The sequence below is a fragment of the Lissotriton vulgaris genome, chromosome 4_1 (assembly GCF_964263255.1).
Source record: "Lissotriton vulgaris chromosome 4_1, aLisVul1.2, whole genome shotgun sequence".
Taxonomy (NCBI): Eukaryota; Metazoa; Chordata; class Amphibia; order Caudata; family Salamandridae; genus Lissotriton; species Lissotriton vulgaris.
Genome location: NC_141691.1, coordinates 208142611 through 208160679, shown reverse-complemented (window position 1 = coordinate 208160679; position 18069 = coordinate 208142611). Strand labels below are relative to the sequence as shown.

General features: G+C 42.3%; 1 protein-coding gene across 1 annotated transcript in view; it reads left to right on the top strand.

The window, feature by feature from the left end:
• GRIA3 (glutamate ionotropic receptor AMPA type subunit 3) overlaps window positions 1-18069 on the top strand; it is a 1215811-nt gene that overhangs the window by 546344 nt on the left and 651398 nt on the right. Inside the window, exon 4 of the mRNA XM_086918509.1 lies at window positions 15730-15917. Coding sequence (XP_086774635.1) covers window positions 15730-15917 — 188 coding nt within the window. The remainder of the gene's footprint in view (window positions 1-15729; window positions 15918-18069) is intronic.

Genomic DNA, 18069 nt, shown 5'->3' with positions numbered 1-18069 from the left:
ATCAGGTCAGAAAAATCCTGCAGAAACATTGGCCCCTGATCAGTAATGATCCTGTAATAGGACACCTGAATGGGAACAAACCTAGTATAACATTTAGGAAGGCCAAATCTATGCGTGACCAACTAGTGTGTAACTCCCCTACACTAAAAAAACCAGTCACTTGGCCCCCACCTCAGAAAGGCTTTAAAAAGTGCATGAAGTGCAAAGCCTGTAAACAAGGGCTTAACATGAGGGAGGTACAGGTACCATTCAGGAACAAACCCTACACCATCAGGGGCGGCTACTCATGTAAAACGGAGTATGCCGTATATGTTCTGGTCTGCAGCTGTGGCAAACGCTATGTTGGGAGTACTATTCACCAAGCACATGTGAGAATTCTCCAACATTTGCGCGCCATCACAAACAACGATCAAACGTACCCTGTGGCCAGGCACATAAATACTATACATGATGGGAATATCAAACACATTTCCTACTATGTGATAGACAGTGTTCCAAAAAACCCCAGGGGAGGAAACCGCAGACTAGCCTTACGACGTCTTGAGTCAAGATACATAATCTTGTTAAATTCAAAAATCCCGTATGGATTGAACTCAGACGAAGCCATGACTGTCCACTTATGAATCCATAGTAGAGCCCTCTCCGACAATATAATCTCATTCCAGTTTTAACTCTGTACGTTTGAAACATACATTTAATTTTGAATTTTGAGGCACAATGTGAACGATTATTTTGTTTATTACACTAGACACAATTTGACACAAATATAACCATATGATAAGGTAGCCACATCACATGCAGTTGAATGTCAGGCACAGACACGACCATAACCGTTGATATGTATATGCACAGCATTAATTAAGTCCACTTGGAGATAATGTTATAGGTAGTATTACCTGTGAATCAGTATTAATATTCAAATTAATTTAACTGTGCACCAAAGTGAATCAACATGACTGGCAACATAATTGCAATAATGCACAATGAAATGTAATTGTTTGAGATCTAGCGCGTGGTCATGGAAACTTTGGAAGAAACCCAAACCTGATTTAGAACGTAATTTTACTATTATCCTGCATCAATACATTGTTTATATAATTTTGCGTGGATTACGTTAATAATTGCAATATGTCAAAAGTCAGTAGTAGGAATAATATGTAACCATGTTGGTTTTGTCCTTAAAACTACAGACTCTTCTGTGTCTATGCTATTAGTGTGTTTAGCCATGACTCACTCGTTGCCATAACGACGAACAGCCTATCATGATGTATGGCTCTGCTCGTGATGTGTCAGCATGTAATGCATTATAAAAACGTATGCCAATTACAACAGAGTTAAGTGAGCAAGGCGGAGGCTTCCGCCGAAACGCGTCTGTGCAGCATGTCGGATTAAATCTTTCCTTGAGTCAAAGTCACGGTGTCAGTGCCTTCCTTTCATCAGAGGGAACTGGATTGGTAATCAATATATATATATATATATATATATATATATGTTGTGATCAAGCTTTGTGAAAAGCAAAACGCGTGATGGCGGCTGGCTTGCTGGATGAAATAAAGCACATTGATTAAGCAGCAACTTACGGGTCTGCTCTTTCGTCATGTGGGACTGGGCTGGGGCGGCCGCCTCGAGTCGGTTGGCGAATTACATTCATATATATATATATATATATATATTTATATGTATATGTATATATATGTATATGTATATATATATATATATATATATATATATATCTTTTAGCAAAGACGTTTCAAAGTAGAAACACGCCGCACACTACTCCGTTTGTTAAATGCTTAGTTTATTTTCTGTAGGTGGGGAACCTACAGAAAATAAACTAAGCATTTAACAAACGGAGGAGTGTGCGGCGTGTTTCTACTTTGAAACGTCTTTGCTTAAAGGTATTGCTGCGAGGGTGTCCTGAACCTTGCCGCCGGCACCAGCTATCGATGCTCCTCTCACTTTGCGACATTTGCTTGTGATATATATATATATATATATATATATCACCTTGATGATATAGTGGTATATGAATGTAATATTACGAAATCAATATTGTTGCAGGTCGATTATGTTGCCGTCAATGTTGTGAGATGCACCCAACTAAAAATGTCTGCTTAGATTTTTCAAACTTACCCCCTTATGATTCATTATTTTTCAGTCTATAGAGTTAGAACTAAATATACTTCAACTGAAATCATTCAGACTAGGCACTGGTAACCTTACTGTACCCTTGCAAGGAAAATTCAAAAGCATCATTCAATGTTTTAGGCAGAGATAATGGCAAAACAATAACGGATTGGAAAATATGTAATAATTACATTAGAAAATCAGCACAATGCTGCTACTTATGTAAGGGTTGTTGGCACCTAATTGCAAGAGCCTTGATGGAGATGAGTGATACTTGGCATGTGTCTGCATTTTTTTGTTGTTTTTTATTATTTTTGCTGCAACGGATCTTGTGTATTTATAAAACAGTGGCATCTTAATACAGAGGGCATAGAAAAATAATGAAACACATTTATCATCCTTATAGTGATACATTTATATAAAGCTATGATATTACACAAAGTATCTCTGAGGCAGCTGCGGTACGAGGGGACCCAGGGGAGACCCGGAAACTGTTGGCAGCATCTTGTGGGTAGCCTCCGTCCCTACCTGCATTATCTGGACTGACGATCTTTGATTCTAAAGCTCCCCCCATACCGCCAACCCAGATGCACATACTCAGTGCATTCTGGGAGTTGAAGTCCGTGCACTATCTCTGGACAGCAACAGGTGAGCCTAATTGACTGGGGAGGAGTGGCCAGACCCGAACATTAAGGGAAGCAGGACTGGGATTCATTTGTGAAGGCTTACCTCGCACGGCAAGGCGCTGAAGAAGGCCTACGCCGAAATGCATTCGCCACCCGTGCAACTGCTGCCAATAAATGCCTGGTTTACTCTGTAATCCCCTCTGGCCTCCGATTCTTCTTGTTTGGAGGGATGTTGTGCTGATATTTTCTGCTCCAGTCAGAGGGGCAGTGCGGATGGCCCTGTAGCAACAAGAGACCCGGAATCCAACTGACAATCATCGTTGTTATGCAGCGACTTTTCTGCTCGGGGGACCGAGAGATCCGGTGTCCGCCTCATTCTCCAGAAGGTCTCAGGCGGTAGGGGGTATTTTACCTCCGCTAGGATGCTATGCTCAATGGCTGTCCCTGCTGAATTTCCTACCTGGACTCTGAGGCAGCTGCGGTACGAGGGGACCCAGGGGAGACCCGGAAACTGTTGGCAGCATCTTGTGGGTAGCCTCCGTCCCTACCTGCATTATCTGGACTGACGATCTTTGATTCTAAAGCTCCCCCCATACCGCCAACCCAGATGCACATACTCAGTGCATTCTGGGAGTTGAAGTCCGTGCACTATCTCTGGACAGCAACAGGTGAGCCTAATTGACTGGGGAGGAGTGGCCAGACCCGAACATTAAGGGAAGCAGGACTGGGATTCATTTGTGAAGGCTTACCTCGCACGGCAAGGCGCTGAAGAAGGCCTACGCCGAAATGCATTCGCCACCCGTGCAACTGCTGCCAATAAATGCCTGGTTTACTCTGTAATCCCCTCTGGCCTCCGATTCTTCTTGTTTGGAGGGATGTTGTGCTGATATATATATATATATATATATCACCTTGATGATATAGTGGTATATGAATGTAATATTACGAAATCAATATTGTTGCAGGTCGATTATGTTGCCGTCAATGTTGTGAGATGCACCCAACTAAAAATGTCTGCTTAGATTTTTCAAACTTACCCCCTTATGATTCATTATTTTTCAGTCTATAGAGTTAGAACTAAATATACTTCAACTGAAATCATTCAGACTAGGCACTGGTAACCTTACTGTACCCTTGCAAGGAAAATTCAAAAGCATCATTCAATGTTTTAGGCAGAGATAATGGCAAAACAATAACGGATTGGAAAATATGTAATAATTACATTAGAAAATCAGCACAATGCTGCTACTTATGTAAGGGTTGTTGGCACCTAATTGCAAGAGCCTTGATGGAGATGAGTGATACTTGGCATGTGTCTGCATTTTTTTGTTGTTTTTTATTATTTTTGCTGCAACGGATCTTGTGTATTTATAAAACAGTGGCATCTTAATACAGAGGGCATAGAAAAATAATGAAACACATTTATCATCCTTATAGTGATACATTTATATAAAGCTATGATATTACACAAAGTATCTTTATTAAAGAAGCATTAGACCTGACATGAGTGAGATTATTTTGCTCTTTACACGGTGACAAACCACACATCCAACAGTAATAATCAAGCCGGTTATGTGAACATTCATCCCTATATTTTCATTGAATTGAGCTTAACCAATTTGATTGTTAATTCATAACCTAGATATTTAACAGATTTTTGTACATTAACACTCATGAACTCGATTTTTAACCAAAAGTGGATCACTTGTTTTCAGTCAACTACATTTAAATTGTCCAATTTTCTGTATGTGTCATTCATATAATGACTGTTAAATATTGCAAAGGTGCTGTAGAGTTTTGAAATTTACAATTATTACCACTTTCTTGTTTACAGAGCGTGAAACCATTGTTCTTTATATTCAAAAAACATTTTATGAGTTGGAATATTAACCTTTGAATATACATGAGTATCTCCTTAAAGGTATTGCACATAGAAGATACAGATAACCAATGAAATATTTTAAGTACATACCCATACTCCTCTTAGGAGACCTCTAGGCACTATAGAAATGTTGTCAATCAGTCGGGCATATTTGCAGTTGGTCTTCAGTCACTCAGTAATTGTATACACATTAAAATATGAATTTTGCTGTTAGTTTAAAGATTGGCAGTGTTTTTTTATTAAATAAAAATATGTTTGTGATTAGTTGTAGTCAAATATGTTGGAATTAATTATTTCTGTATCCATTTAAAGATACAGGGGTATATTAGCAAGAACCTCGTTAAAATTATCGCAGTTTTAGTGGCCGGAAACTGCAGCTAAAACTGCGATAATGGGCTTGCTAATTTTCGTTATAGAATTCCAATAGATGTTAGCTGAATGAGGTTCTTGCTAATGTGCCCCAGAGTATGTTATTTTTGATTACTGCTTTCACTGTATGGGTTGAGGTATATGTCCAGAATTTGCATGATACTTCAAAGTTTTAAGGGTATTACGCCAGAGAACCAGGAATTGTAATTCCGAGCACAACCATGCCAGCATAAAGGAGAACCTAATTCAGCTATGCAAAGGTGTTGCTTTGGACTGGTTTGGAAGTGACACACACGCTGACAATGAGGGATCTTTTTCAAGATTGTATTTCAAAGATCATCTGCATTTTCAAGTTTTCTGCAGATCACTTCATTTCTATATTCTGTTTCATTACTCTAATACTTTTTACACTGTCAACGTTTAGTTAAACACATATTGATTATTCATGTACCTGTTTCCACCCACTAGTAAAATGATGTGTCTAATTAGTTGAATGAAAGATTTATCTGCTTCAATTTTGCGGGAATATTATCATAACAAGCAGCAGGAGACATTATTAGCAATTTTAACAGAACTCAATTGAATGATTGTGCACATTTTGAACATGACCTTATAGGGCCTGACTCACAAACTGCACTTTGTAGTAAATGTTAATACAAATCGCAATTCACAAACTATGCATGAAGATTTACAGTTCAGCTTTACTTATACTTATGTGTCTAGAGTTTCCTGCCCCAACTGGGGAGTCGCCGCACACCTAAGCATAGGTTTGAGTATGAAAAGTGGGAGGAGCACAGGGGAGTGCCTTGAAGATGGGGCAGATTTACTACAAAAGGGAATGGGATTAGTTAAGAGTAAGAGGGGTTTAGGGAGGGTGAGGGAGGGATGTACAGAGGGCTCTTACTCACCCACACAAGAGTAAGCCAATTGCAATACTTAATAGGTGGACTTATACTTTTGAATTTACACTCTGAGTTTGTGAATACCGAAAGTAGTAAACTTACTCCAACATGTGAACTCGCTCAAAATTGTAAGTTAACTTTGTGAATCAGTCCCATTGTATTTAATACATTTATGCAAAATCGTTAAATCATTGATAGGTAATACGATCAGGTACTGTTCCTCTTCTCAAGGAGAATTGGGGCAAGGGAGGAAATGGGCTCCAACTAAATGCACTCAGCAATTCCATACTCTAATGTATTTTGATGCTTATTGTTGGTAAATCATCTACACATAATATTTTAATAACTTCACAATAAATTATTTGTTTCATATTATTTGGGTGCATCAAAATCATGCATTTACGTTTTTCGAAAAAAATATCATCTTGTGATTTGTATCAATTCTTAAATGTTAGGCGTTTTGCCGAAACCAAAAATTACTACAAATAGAAATCTACACAAATTGTCTAATTTGCATGTATGCTCATACTACCCTATAAATAAGTCGGCTACATAAAGTTTTGGGAAAAACCTTCTCCCAACCCCCTTTATGTTACAGACATGATTATCGTGGTATTTATGTCTATCCATTTGTACCATGACTTCCTCATTAACTGTTAACGTACTTTACTCGGCTAAGTGCCCTGAGGTCTGCAGATCACTAACTTCACAAGCAAGGATGGTTAATGGAGATTTTCATTATTCTGTGGTTGATGAAAAAGACTGCCTTTGAGTTACATATGATAGCAACTGTTATGTGTGCCTCTAAAGAGCATTCAGTTTGTGGTGTGGGATATAGATACAAAACAATAGCTATTTTAGCATAGGGTAATTTACAAAAATAGGTCATCGGATTTACTTATTCAAGGGTAAAGATATAATGTGTGGAACATTGGTACAAGGAGCATGAATTTGCTGGGAGCTGTTTGTCCAGGATAGCTGTGAGCGTCCATCTTTCTCTACTTGTATCATTAGGCAGTGAACGCATTTGTAACTTTTAACATGCTGTAGGTCTATTAAAAGTGCATCATTACTGCCCAAGGCATCTGCCTCTCAGATATCTTAAACCCTGTAGATCTGTTTCTATGTCTGCCCAGGCAATTAGTGTCCTGCATAGAACTGCTGAACATTGCATTGCTATTTCCTCCCAGTCAAGCTCTGATCCTTGGAAGACACCTGAAGTCAGGGGGAAAGAACTTGGGCTTTGCAAAAATTAAATGTACTTTTTTGTTGAAAAAAATGAGGTTACGAGCCTAACAAGATTTAAAGGAAACTATGAGTCAGATGTGTGTTGTTTGACCTCCTCCTTCAAGATCATTACATACACGGTTTCCAGTCCTAGACTTTAGTCATGACAGCCTAAGTGTTTCTGAGTGTTGTTGTTTTGTTTTGCTTCCATTTAACTTACTTGCCTAACACAACTAATGTCAAAGGTTTTTAGGTGAAACGTTCAGGGCTCCATATTATGGGAAAAAAAGAAAAAAATCACAATTGTGAATTATTATTTATACTGTTTTTTTAATTATTTTATTTTATGAATAGAACAAAAAGGTGTATGCATATATTTTTCTGTGTTAATTTAATTATTTTATTTTATGAATAGAACAAAAAGGTGTATGCATATATTTTTCTGTGTTATTAAGCAGACTGTTTCACGTTGTATTTACTTGGTAAAAGCTAACCCATGGTTACAAAATTCATAATATATGCATGTGGAAGGGGTGCATGATTTGCATTTAAGGCACATAAGTGCATTTGCAGTGTGCATAGTATACGCAATCCATACACAACTATGCACATATATGATCTGATTTAGGGTTGGGTGAATGGGTTATTTTCACAAAGGTGACGTATGTCCAATCCGCCTTATTACACTGGACAGATATCCATCACATTTGCGGTGAAGTAACCCATCTGCCAGTCTCTAAATCAGGCCATAGCTTTTGAACAGGTGTGAAAAAACTGGTTAACTCATTGTATTACCGGAAACAGGTACACTGCGCCACCTATAAGTACTTTATAGCAGAAAAGAAAGAAGAAATATGGAATACCAGTATTTGTAATATGAAATAAGAAACAATTTAAAAGAATTAAAATCATCAATTATCTGGACCATGTTGAATTTGGTGCAAGCCTAACACATTTATAACGCGCATGGTAAGCAATGGATTAAACGTTAGTGCTTTCGAGGTTACTTTGCAACTGACAATACCATGTCCCCTTTTCTCTCTACCCCTCTCAAATCTTCATTTCTCTTTTGGTCGTGTTCCAACTCCCTCTAAGTCTACCTTTCAGTTCTAGCCTTAGATCACTCCTGCCTGTTGGAGATCAGTTCATTTTTATCAAGTGATTGCCTTCCTGCTAAATTAACCCTTTTTGTCCTGGGACCTTCTTGATGCAGCTACAATGCTAAGTAGTGTCACATCAACTTATCAGCAATGTAAGATTTCAGTTTGAACAAGGACTGTAGTTTTATGATGTACAATGTTGAATTTTGATTTGCTAATACCACTTTTTATGATTCAAGCAAAAGTGATGTCTCAGGAATAATATAAAGACAGAGACCGTCCTTTGGAATTTTCCAATTGAACAATGCTCCTCATTGATCTCTGATAGCAGTATAGTTTGTAAGGATATCAGCGGCTCATGGGCCAGATTCACAACTAAAAAAGTGCAAAAGAACTTTGCTCCATTTCTTCTGTTGTTTCAATGTATCTTTGAACCTTTCTGGAATTCACAGGCTTTCCCAATAGTAGGTCGAGCTCCACCAGCTACATCTTTCCAGAGGTGCTGCTGGAAAAGTGTTCCGGGAGCTGGTATTTGCACAATATGGTATCTATGCACAGTGGACCTCTGCATTGAATATAGCAAGTGCCTAAGTGAAATTGCCTATTTTCTTTTTTCAACATGGGGAAACATATTTCCCTATGGAGTTACACATTAATCAGGTTTGGAGGCGCCTGCTTCCTTTGCCACCATGAAAACTAATTTATGTCAGGGCTCGATTGCCCATTTATTCCATCAGGCATTTCCTGTGTGGGTGGGTTCATAGGAGGATGGTGTTTGAAGGCTGACGCTGTAGATCCCATTTGCTGCTATGTTTAGTCAGGCAGCCAGGCTGACTGCTTGAGTCCTGCTTGTCAGGAAAGAGCAGCTTCTTGGATTGTAGTCTCTTGTAGGCGACAGATGAGGATGGGATGGGTCAAATGCTGCAGAGAGGTCCAGCAGGATGAGGGTCACAATGTCTCCTATGGCCAGGATCATGCAAAGTTGTCTGTGGCAGTGATGGGGGCTGCTTCTATGCTGTGATTGGGTCTAAAGCCTGAATGAGGGTTTAAAGGTGATGGGAGAGACCAAGGTTTCCAAGGTTTTCTAGGAGAGCTGTTTAGTTTTAGTCATGAGGTCTTCCAAGTAGACATTCACGTCTGGAAGGAGGATGAGGCACTGGAGTCTAGTGAGGATCAGTGTCGCAATGAAGTTGGTCCTGGGTCCTAGTGGCCTAAGGACCACGGTTCCGCTGAGGATGAATCCAGCTGTTAGGTGGAGTTTGAACATGAATTGTTCCTTGCTGCTGGTGGATGTTCCCAGGGTGGTGGTACAGCTGATGGTGTCCTTGAAGATAATGGGGACTCCACCTCTGCACTTGAGCTGGTGGTCCTTCTGGGTGATCTTGTATCTCGTGGAGGTGACTGAGATAATGTCGGGCTGATGCAGGGCGCATCTTTGGCTGTTTTCTTGTGATGTCCCAAGGCCCATCCAATTATGTCTCTGCAAAGTGGGTCAAGTACAACCCCATCAGCACTTGCCACCCAGTGGTAGTGAGGGCAAGTAGTGCCAGACCTCTCAGGAAAGTACCGTTGGGGTGCACAAACTCAGCACTCAACAATCACCGAAATCTAAACCTGTGCTTTACTTTGATGAAAGACATTTTTTTTTATCTTCACACTTAAAATGTAACACTCCGCAGCACATAAAAGAGCACAATTCCCGTACTGGTGTTTGGGTTGCTGCACCTTGTATTCCGCCCCACCTCGACCATCTCTCTGGTTTCCTCCCCTCTTTGGAAGTCTATGGAGGTCTTCCCCTGGGACTGAGTATCAAGGCTTAGGTGCAGATTAGCCTTAAATTCGGGTCATAGCCTTTAGCAAATCTCAGATTTGTACAGCCTCGCCACACTTTAGGCCTCAGAGTCCCATTGTGGCAGTGGAAGGGGTCTGCAGCACGCATCTCGCTTTTCTCCTTCTTTTGGGAGAGGCGAGGCTCAACCCACAATCCAGGGTTAATCACAGCAAGATGACAGTGGGAGCCAGCGTTTGACGGCCTTGCAGGCAGGATTCGACTTTGCCAAGCGAAGGGCCCTCTAAAGAGTCTCAGACTGATGAGTTGCAGTTAACGAGCCAGCAAAGGTCAGCGGTCACAGCAGTAAATGAGCATTCACAGCTGGAGGGCCATAGGTGCAGTGGCAATAATCACTCCATGGGTGCAGTCTGTAAATGCAGTGCCTCAGTCCACTTCAGAACAAAGTCTGGATGTTGACACACTCTGCCTTGGGCACAAACCTCTTCTGCTCAACAGCATCAACTGCTAACTGCAATTCCTGCAGCAATGGTGCACACAGACAATCTGCAGCCCCATAGACTCAGGGCATGCAGATTGCTCTCCTGAGTTTTCTTTTAGCACAACACTGGGGGTGAAGCTGCCCTGGCACCTAAGATCCGTAATACCTCTCTAGGGTTAGCAGGCTCTTTGCCTCTCTCAGCAGCAGGCAGGCTTAAAGGTGCTTCCGGTCAGAAATTCAGCTTTTTCCAGCAAGGCAAGTCTTCGAGTGATGTCCCATCACCTCTGAGAAGGTGGCTGTCAGGAAGACACCAGCTCTAATTGCACAACAGTCCTCTTTGTGCTCTGCAGAGCACTCCCTTCGATAGTTGAACAGAAGTTTTAACAGGAACAACACATAGGTTATTGGTTTCACTTTTATACAGTCAAAGCAGGCGGCATGTGGATTCTCTCTCTGCACTTTTAGAACCAGTTTGGAGTGGTTCCTCTGTTATCCGTCCTCTCAGGCTGTTCTCCAGGCACAGTCCTTGTGCAGTGGGATGTTCCTCAAAACTTTTAAAGCCGATCAAAATAAAGGATTTTGGAGCACATGAGGGGAGGCTAGTGAAATAGTATAACAGGCAGGGCAGCATCACCATTTTGATAAGCGCTATTCAACCCACCACAGAGAGTTGCAAGGAGCTCCAGAATCACATCTGCACTCGCAGCAAGGAGACCGCTTGGATGAGATTGCGTGAAACTGGTCATCAGGCGTGCAGTTGATTTGAATGCCATGACGAAAAGTCTCAAGGTGTAAGTTGTTGGAGCCTCATCAGGTCACCCAAACAAAGGATGCACTGCTTTACAACAAACATGAATAAATGCAATCAACAGTCTTCGTGCAGCTATAACGCCTTAACCGCAGCGGTTTTTCCCCGCGGTGTGGGCGTTCTAAAGGGTGGGCGGGGCTCCATCGGCCGTTGGCCGACGGCAGCTTTAGGGAGGTCAACGGCTGACAGGAGCACGCAAGGGGTTAACATTTCTTCCTTGTTCAATCCATGACTTTGCACACTCCATTTTTAATCATCAAGTTCAAAGAGATGCCAATCCAGGCTTTTCTCCCCAGCAACTGGTGATTCACAAATGAACGATGATGGTTTAAACAAATGCATTTGGGGTACCTGCCCTTCTTCAGAGAAAACTAAGCTATAAAAAGTTTGCATCAAAACCAGCAGTAGCCAATATCTCATGCACCTTACCATTAAAACTCATGTTATTGCTACCTGCTTACCTTAGAACACTCTAATATTTGGAAAAAAGCCTTACACTAAATGCATCTATTGAATAATGTGCCTACTAAAATGAACCAATTTTATCACGAAACTACAAATATGCCATCATGTGTTGCCATTATACTAAATAAGCGTGCTATGTGCCACTAACCCCACTACACAAAGATACTCAAAACGTGCATCTGTGAACCCGTGGTGCAAGACAAAATCTACCGCAAAAAACAGACAGTCAACGTTAAAAAAATGAAATAAAATAAACTGCTACCTTACATGCAAACATGCAAAGACCACAACTCATCAATCCGTTGGTAAAGGTTCTATTAACAAAATGGATGTGTAGAATGTTCTTATATTATGCCAATTGGTTAATATATGACATGTGCCCCAAATCAAAAACTGGGGATAACATTTAAAAAAGACTCAAAACCATGACGTGCGTGTCGAGAACCAGCATCAGTAAAATACAAATGGATGATAATAATTAAAAACGCGTGGTCGAAGTTATGCCAAAAATGAAGTGAAACCTCACAAGTGACATGCTCTGGCCACAAAATGTCTCAGGCTATCACATCAAGTAGGGTCAGGGGTTGTCTCGTTGAAGGGGAAGAGGCAGGGCTTGGACCAGTTGACCTCTAAGCTAAGCATGAGCGAATTTTGCGGATCTCGCGTTCGCGAATTTTGCGGATTTGCGGATTCGCAATCCGCAAAATCCGCGAATTCCCGCGAATTTGCGGATTTTTTTTTTTTTGTGTTCGCCCGTGTTTCTGCCAGTTCGCGAGGGTTTTGTACACTTTCGCAAATTGCGAACTTACCTGTCGGGTCGCAAGTTTCGCGAACTTGTTGTTTCTACGTGTCCAGCCTGTTTGGGACACTCTTCTTCATCACTGCCACTCTCTGTCACCACTGCCACTCTCTGACTACTCATGCCACCCTCTGGCCCACCCATGCCACCCTCTGTTTCATCACCACACCCTCTGGTTGTCCAGTGTACATTATTTTCGGCAAAGCAAAGCACACCTTCCCTGCCTCAAGTGACCTGAATTAATTTGGGGCTGATTCATGTGTCACAGAATATTTTTTTAGCTGGCACCTGCTTCCTTAGTGCGCCCTGATTAGTGATCTTTTGCACTTGCTAAGTGCTTTCATTGTTGCAAAATTAGTTACAACACCTGCCCTGCCCCAACTGACAATAATGAATTAGGGGCTGATTAATGGATTTTAACTTCCAGCCTGCCTCCTGCTTGTCTCCCTTAGCTGTAATTCAGGACCTTTGTGGCATATGTGTAACTATTCTGAGGTTCAGAGCAGGGTCACATACTAGTTTCAACTGGCAACTGAACTCTGGAGGGGCCCCTCAGGAAGCACTCCAGGAAATGGCTACTAATGATGAGCCTGAACTTTTGAACCTGGTAAGTAGTTACTTTCAGTTTTGCTAAAATCGTATTTCTGCAATTTTGCACTTATTCGCGGGGCGCGAACTCACGCGAACAGTGCGAGCAGTGCGAGCAAAATCCGCTGCTCGCGGATTTGCGGATTTTGCGGGAAATTCGCAAATCTCGCGGATTGCGGATTTCCCGAAAATCCGCAAAATCCGCGAGCGGAACGGATTTTCCGCCCACGCCTACTCTAAGCCCGAGCGCTGCAAACGTAGTAAAGGCAGGAATTGCATGCATGTCCCGGAGGTGCAGGAGCACATCATCTGCGTACAATGACGCTGTGTGCAGGCCCCCGCCCAGCAGGATCCCCCACTTCTGTCTGTGCTCTCAAAGGGCCATTGCGAGGGGTTCCGTGTCTAATGAGGGGACAGCAAGCATCCCTGTCGGGCACCCCTGTGGATCGGGACGGAGTCGGAGATAAGAGCATCCGAGTTTGTGCTAGTTAACAGGAGAGTGTAGAGCATCTTGACCTACTGGATGAAGAGGTTCCCCAGGCCAGTGTGTGAAACTAAAGTCCCACTCCAAAGAGTCGGATGCCTTTTATGAGTCCAGCATGAAGCAGCCCGCTCGTGGTTAAGTGTGGGGTGCATGTTCCAGAAGCCTGGGAAAACTACGCAGGGTAAGGAAGGTTCTGTGGGCAGGGACAAACCCATTCTGACCTGGGCGTACTAATGTCGGGACCAAAGGGGCTAAGCCATTGGCTAGGATTTTGGCCCGAATGTTATAATCTGTATTGAGGAGTGCCAGAGGCAGGTACCCTAGAGAGGTACGGTCTCTGTCAGGTTTGGGGAGAGAGATGGGGAGCTCCTTGTGAAGTGCGGCCGGCAGGTAGGCACCTAGTAGTGTCTTATTGTACAATACCTTTAGGTGCAGGACTTAAAGTGGAGCATGGGCCTCATAGAATTTGGTTGGTAGATCATTTGGGCCTGGTGTTTTGCCTGTGGCGAGTACCCAAAGGGCCTCTTAAATGCTGTAATGTCACCATCCAATGTAGCTCTCTGTTCACAGAACACCAGAGCCAGGGACATATTTGCCAAGAAGGAGTCAATCTCATCCGTGGCTACAGGTGTTGCCAAAACAATTCAGTGAGGTGTAATGGAGCGTCAGTTCAGGATGGATCTTCCTCTATATATGTAAGAGGGATCCAGATGCCGCCCAGAGTGGAATTATGGGCTGACATGGTTCTTGGCGGATGAGCCATGCCAGTAATGGGCCCGATTTGTCAGCCTCTGCTTGTGTTATTGTCGAGTGTACATCATGAGTGGGTAAGACCCAGATAATTTACGTGGGTTATAAGGGGGATAATGTCCAGACTGCCAACTAGTCCATCAACTCGGAAATGAAGGTTGTGTGGGTGTGAGTAGAACAAGTAGATCCCATTTGGTCAGAGTTAGGGGCGTAAATGGAGCCTGTTACCATGTAGTGGCCTTCCAGGTGGCACTCAATGAAGAGTAGTGACCCTTAGGGTCGATTGTAGTTGTGGTAGCTATGAAAAGGACACCTGCCTTGACCCATACCATATCGCCTCATGCGCAAGTTCAGTAATTCATGGAGTACACCTTCCGCAGCAGCGTCTCTGCAATCTCTGTGCCTCCGGTTGCGTCAGATGAGATTCTTGTATCAATGCTGAGAGTGGGGAGCAGTGGCGTTGGTAGGAATAAATGCTGTATTCCCCTCACAATTCAGGTGCGGATATTGGTGATGGTCATATCTCTAGAAAGTGAGTGCAATTCACTTAACACTGTGAGGGAGGCAACAGGCCATCCACTCTGTGGTGCGTATGAGGTGTGGGTGTGGGCAGCAGAACAGGAACATGAACAATTAAAAACGAAAGTAAAAGAACAAACTAGGAATACCAAAAGACCAGAGGGACAACATGTATCCATCCAAACTGTGTAAACATGTAAGCCTATGGCAGAAAGCTGTCCAAGGATGGTGGGTCAGCATGGGTTGTGTAAAAGTCCTTTTTCCGTCTCAGTAAGGATTGAATGTAGAATTGCCAGGACCCTCTTTGTAAGTGTCTGTTGTGGCACAGGCACAAATGTGTACTCCATAATTAATCAGGGAGCAGTGTATAAACAGTCATCGGGAGGGGGGTGAGGAGAGTGGGGCAATGTTAGCAATACAGCAATGCCTAGGTGGGGTGATTCCAGCCAATCTCAGCCTTAAACTTAGACTTTGTCTCAAGATATGGACCTAATCTTCCTTTCCACTTCATTAGCACTTTGATGTATTTACTTTATTTATTTTACATACGCATTTTATTGCATCTCGTCTACACCAGTAGTAATCAATCACCTTGAACAAACTACTTCTTTGCCCAGTTCACTCGTTCATCGACTTGCAATCTTGTAGCTAGAAGAACTACGCTATGGATATGTTAATATACTGTCCTCATATCTGATATGAATGTGACCCCAAAGCTGCATGCACGCGCCTACTGCAGATGGCGAATGACATTGTATTCTTATTTTTGCCCAAACAATGCGGTGCCTGATTGCCCATTCTTTGCTTCCTCAGGATTTTCGATTCTTCAAGCAATCATGGAGGCAGCGGTACAAAACAACTGGCAAGTCACTGCCAGATCGGTGGGGAACATAAAGGATGTTCAAGAATTCAGGCGCATCATAGAGGAAATGGACCGGCGTCAGGAGAAGAGATACGTCATCGACTGCGAAGTGGAGCGGATCAACACCATCTTGGAGCAGGTACAAAGAGGCAGACTTGGCAGTATTTGTGCTCAGAAAAGAACTGCTTTCATTTGCTTGCACGTGACTGCAGGATTGTGTGTCTAAATATGAACATGTTGGGCAAGAGTTTGTGAGCAGGGGCATGAAAAGGAACACAAGAACACAAAAAATGCAGACTACATATATCTTAGAATGGGTGTCCAATTATTGGAGCTGAATTTTGATCAGTTTCCTTCTGTTACCAAGATGCTGGGAGGACGGAGTCTTTTCAATGTCATTTCTAATGTGATAAAATTTGCCAGTTTTGGATGGCATCACCCTTGAGTACAGCACAGCCTGGCCACGCTTGGCTCAAAGGCTTGTAATTAAGAAAGTATTTGCTCTCTGGAACTCAATGAATCAACCTCCAGAGAGGGAGGTTTGGGGTGACCCGAAGGATTGTAAGCACTGCCTAGTTCATTCAGCATGCACATTACCCATCTCCTCTATCTTGGTAGCTTTTCTAGGATGAGGGGTAAGGCATGTTTGGAAGCACATACTGTGCTAGCGGTAAGTGACTCAGGGTGTGGGTTACCGTGTTGAATGAATATAAAGCTATTCAAGCTTATCGTGGAGCCAATGCCTTTATTTGTAGTAGAGAACTGACGTCAGCTGTCAGCTTTTCCAATAGCCCTCTAGAACCATCAGATCCACATTCAGGCTAAGCTCCAAACCAGACCTCATTGAGAACGTGCATAGTGAATGCTTTAACCCCCTGCCTCTGGCCTCTACTCTATTACCAACTCACAGCCACATAGTGGCCAAACTCTGGTAACATTCTGCTCATGAAGCACACACCATCATTGTTTGTCTTCCAAAACTGACATATTTAATTCATATCTTCAGTACCTACCTCGGAGGATGACACTTAAAAAAATAGTTTGAAACTTCTCTACACTGCATTATGATCCTGACAGCTGTCATTCTCACTCTGTTCCTCTTCTCGATATTGTCTCTCTGCCCTCTCCCTCCTCTCTTTCCTCCTTTCCTTCTTTCTCTCTCTACTTTTCTATCTCTTCTTCTGCCGTGTTCATCTCTCTCCATTCTTCTCTCGCTCATCTATTTATATGTTTCTTCTTTTCTTAGCCCTTACCCACCCCTCTCTTTGTGTAAGCATCCCATCAACTTCGTTTCTCCAGCATTATCTCTTAAACTTTTGCTCTCTACATCTCTCACACCTCGCTCTTGCTACATTCTCTCCGCCTCGAACTGTCTATCTGTTCTTCCCTGTCCCTCCCTCATTCTTTACTTTATCACTGTCTTTCCAGCTCTCTTCTTACTTTCTTTCCTGGCTTTGTCTCTCTAGCTCTTACTTCCTGTATTTTCTTCTCTTTTTTTCTCCTTCTACCTCTCTTTCCTTCTCTGCTCGCCAAGCCTCAATTTATGTCTCTATAGATCTTTTCTTGACACTCTCTCTCTGTCTTCTCACTTTACTCACACAGTAATACAAAATCACTCCTAAAGTAAATTCAATTAGACAGGATAATTTACCTGGAATCAAATCCTGATTTTGAAGAATACTGCTAATACCTCATTGAACTTTTCTCAGTTCCAGAGTCAACACCTTTTTTTAACTGTGACCTAGAAACTGCCTATTTTAGATGCAAATATTTCACCTTGTCTGACATTTACGCAACTGAAAAGGCTGCGGCTCTCGTGAAGTGTTTCTAGCAAGAAGCTCTTTTCACAGCAAATGATATGTCTGGAACTTAGAAATAAGGAAACCTCTACAAACCATGCACATAGCAATGGAGAAGCTGTCTGTCTTGCCATAATGTATAATAAGCAAATGACCTCTGATACACTTATCATTTTTATAATACTGACTGCAGCAGAAGGCGCATCAGTCGTGAATTCCTTAGAGAGAGGTATTGAGTAGTTTCTTGAGCGAGCAGAGGTCATCTGGGTTGAAGGTTGTAGAGTGTATAGATAACTAACGATTTTAATAGATAGAGCTGGCTGAGCACAAATGTCCTCATTTCACGTTGAACTGCATTTTGGTGCAGTAACGCGACTCACAGAAATATGGATACCACATTATTCATTTTTACCCCTGTACGGGTAAGGTATGTACTCCCCATTGCAAATTCTGCTGATCTCAATGTGGAAGAACGTGCTAGCATTGCATCTT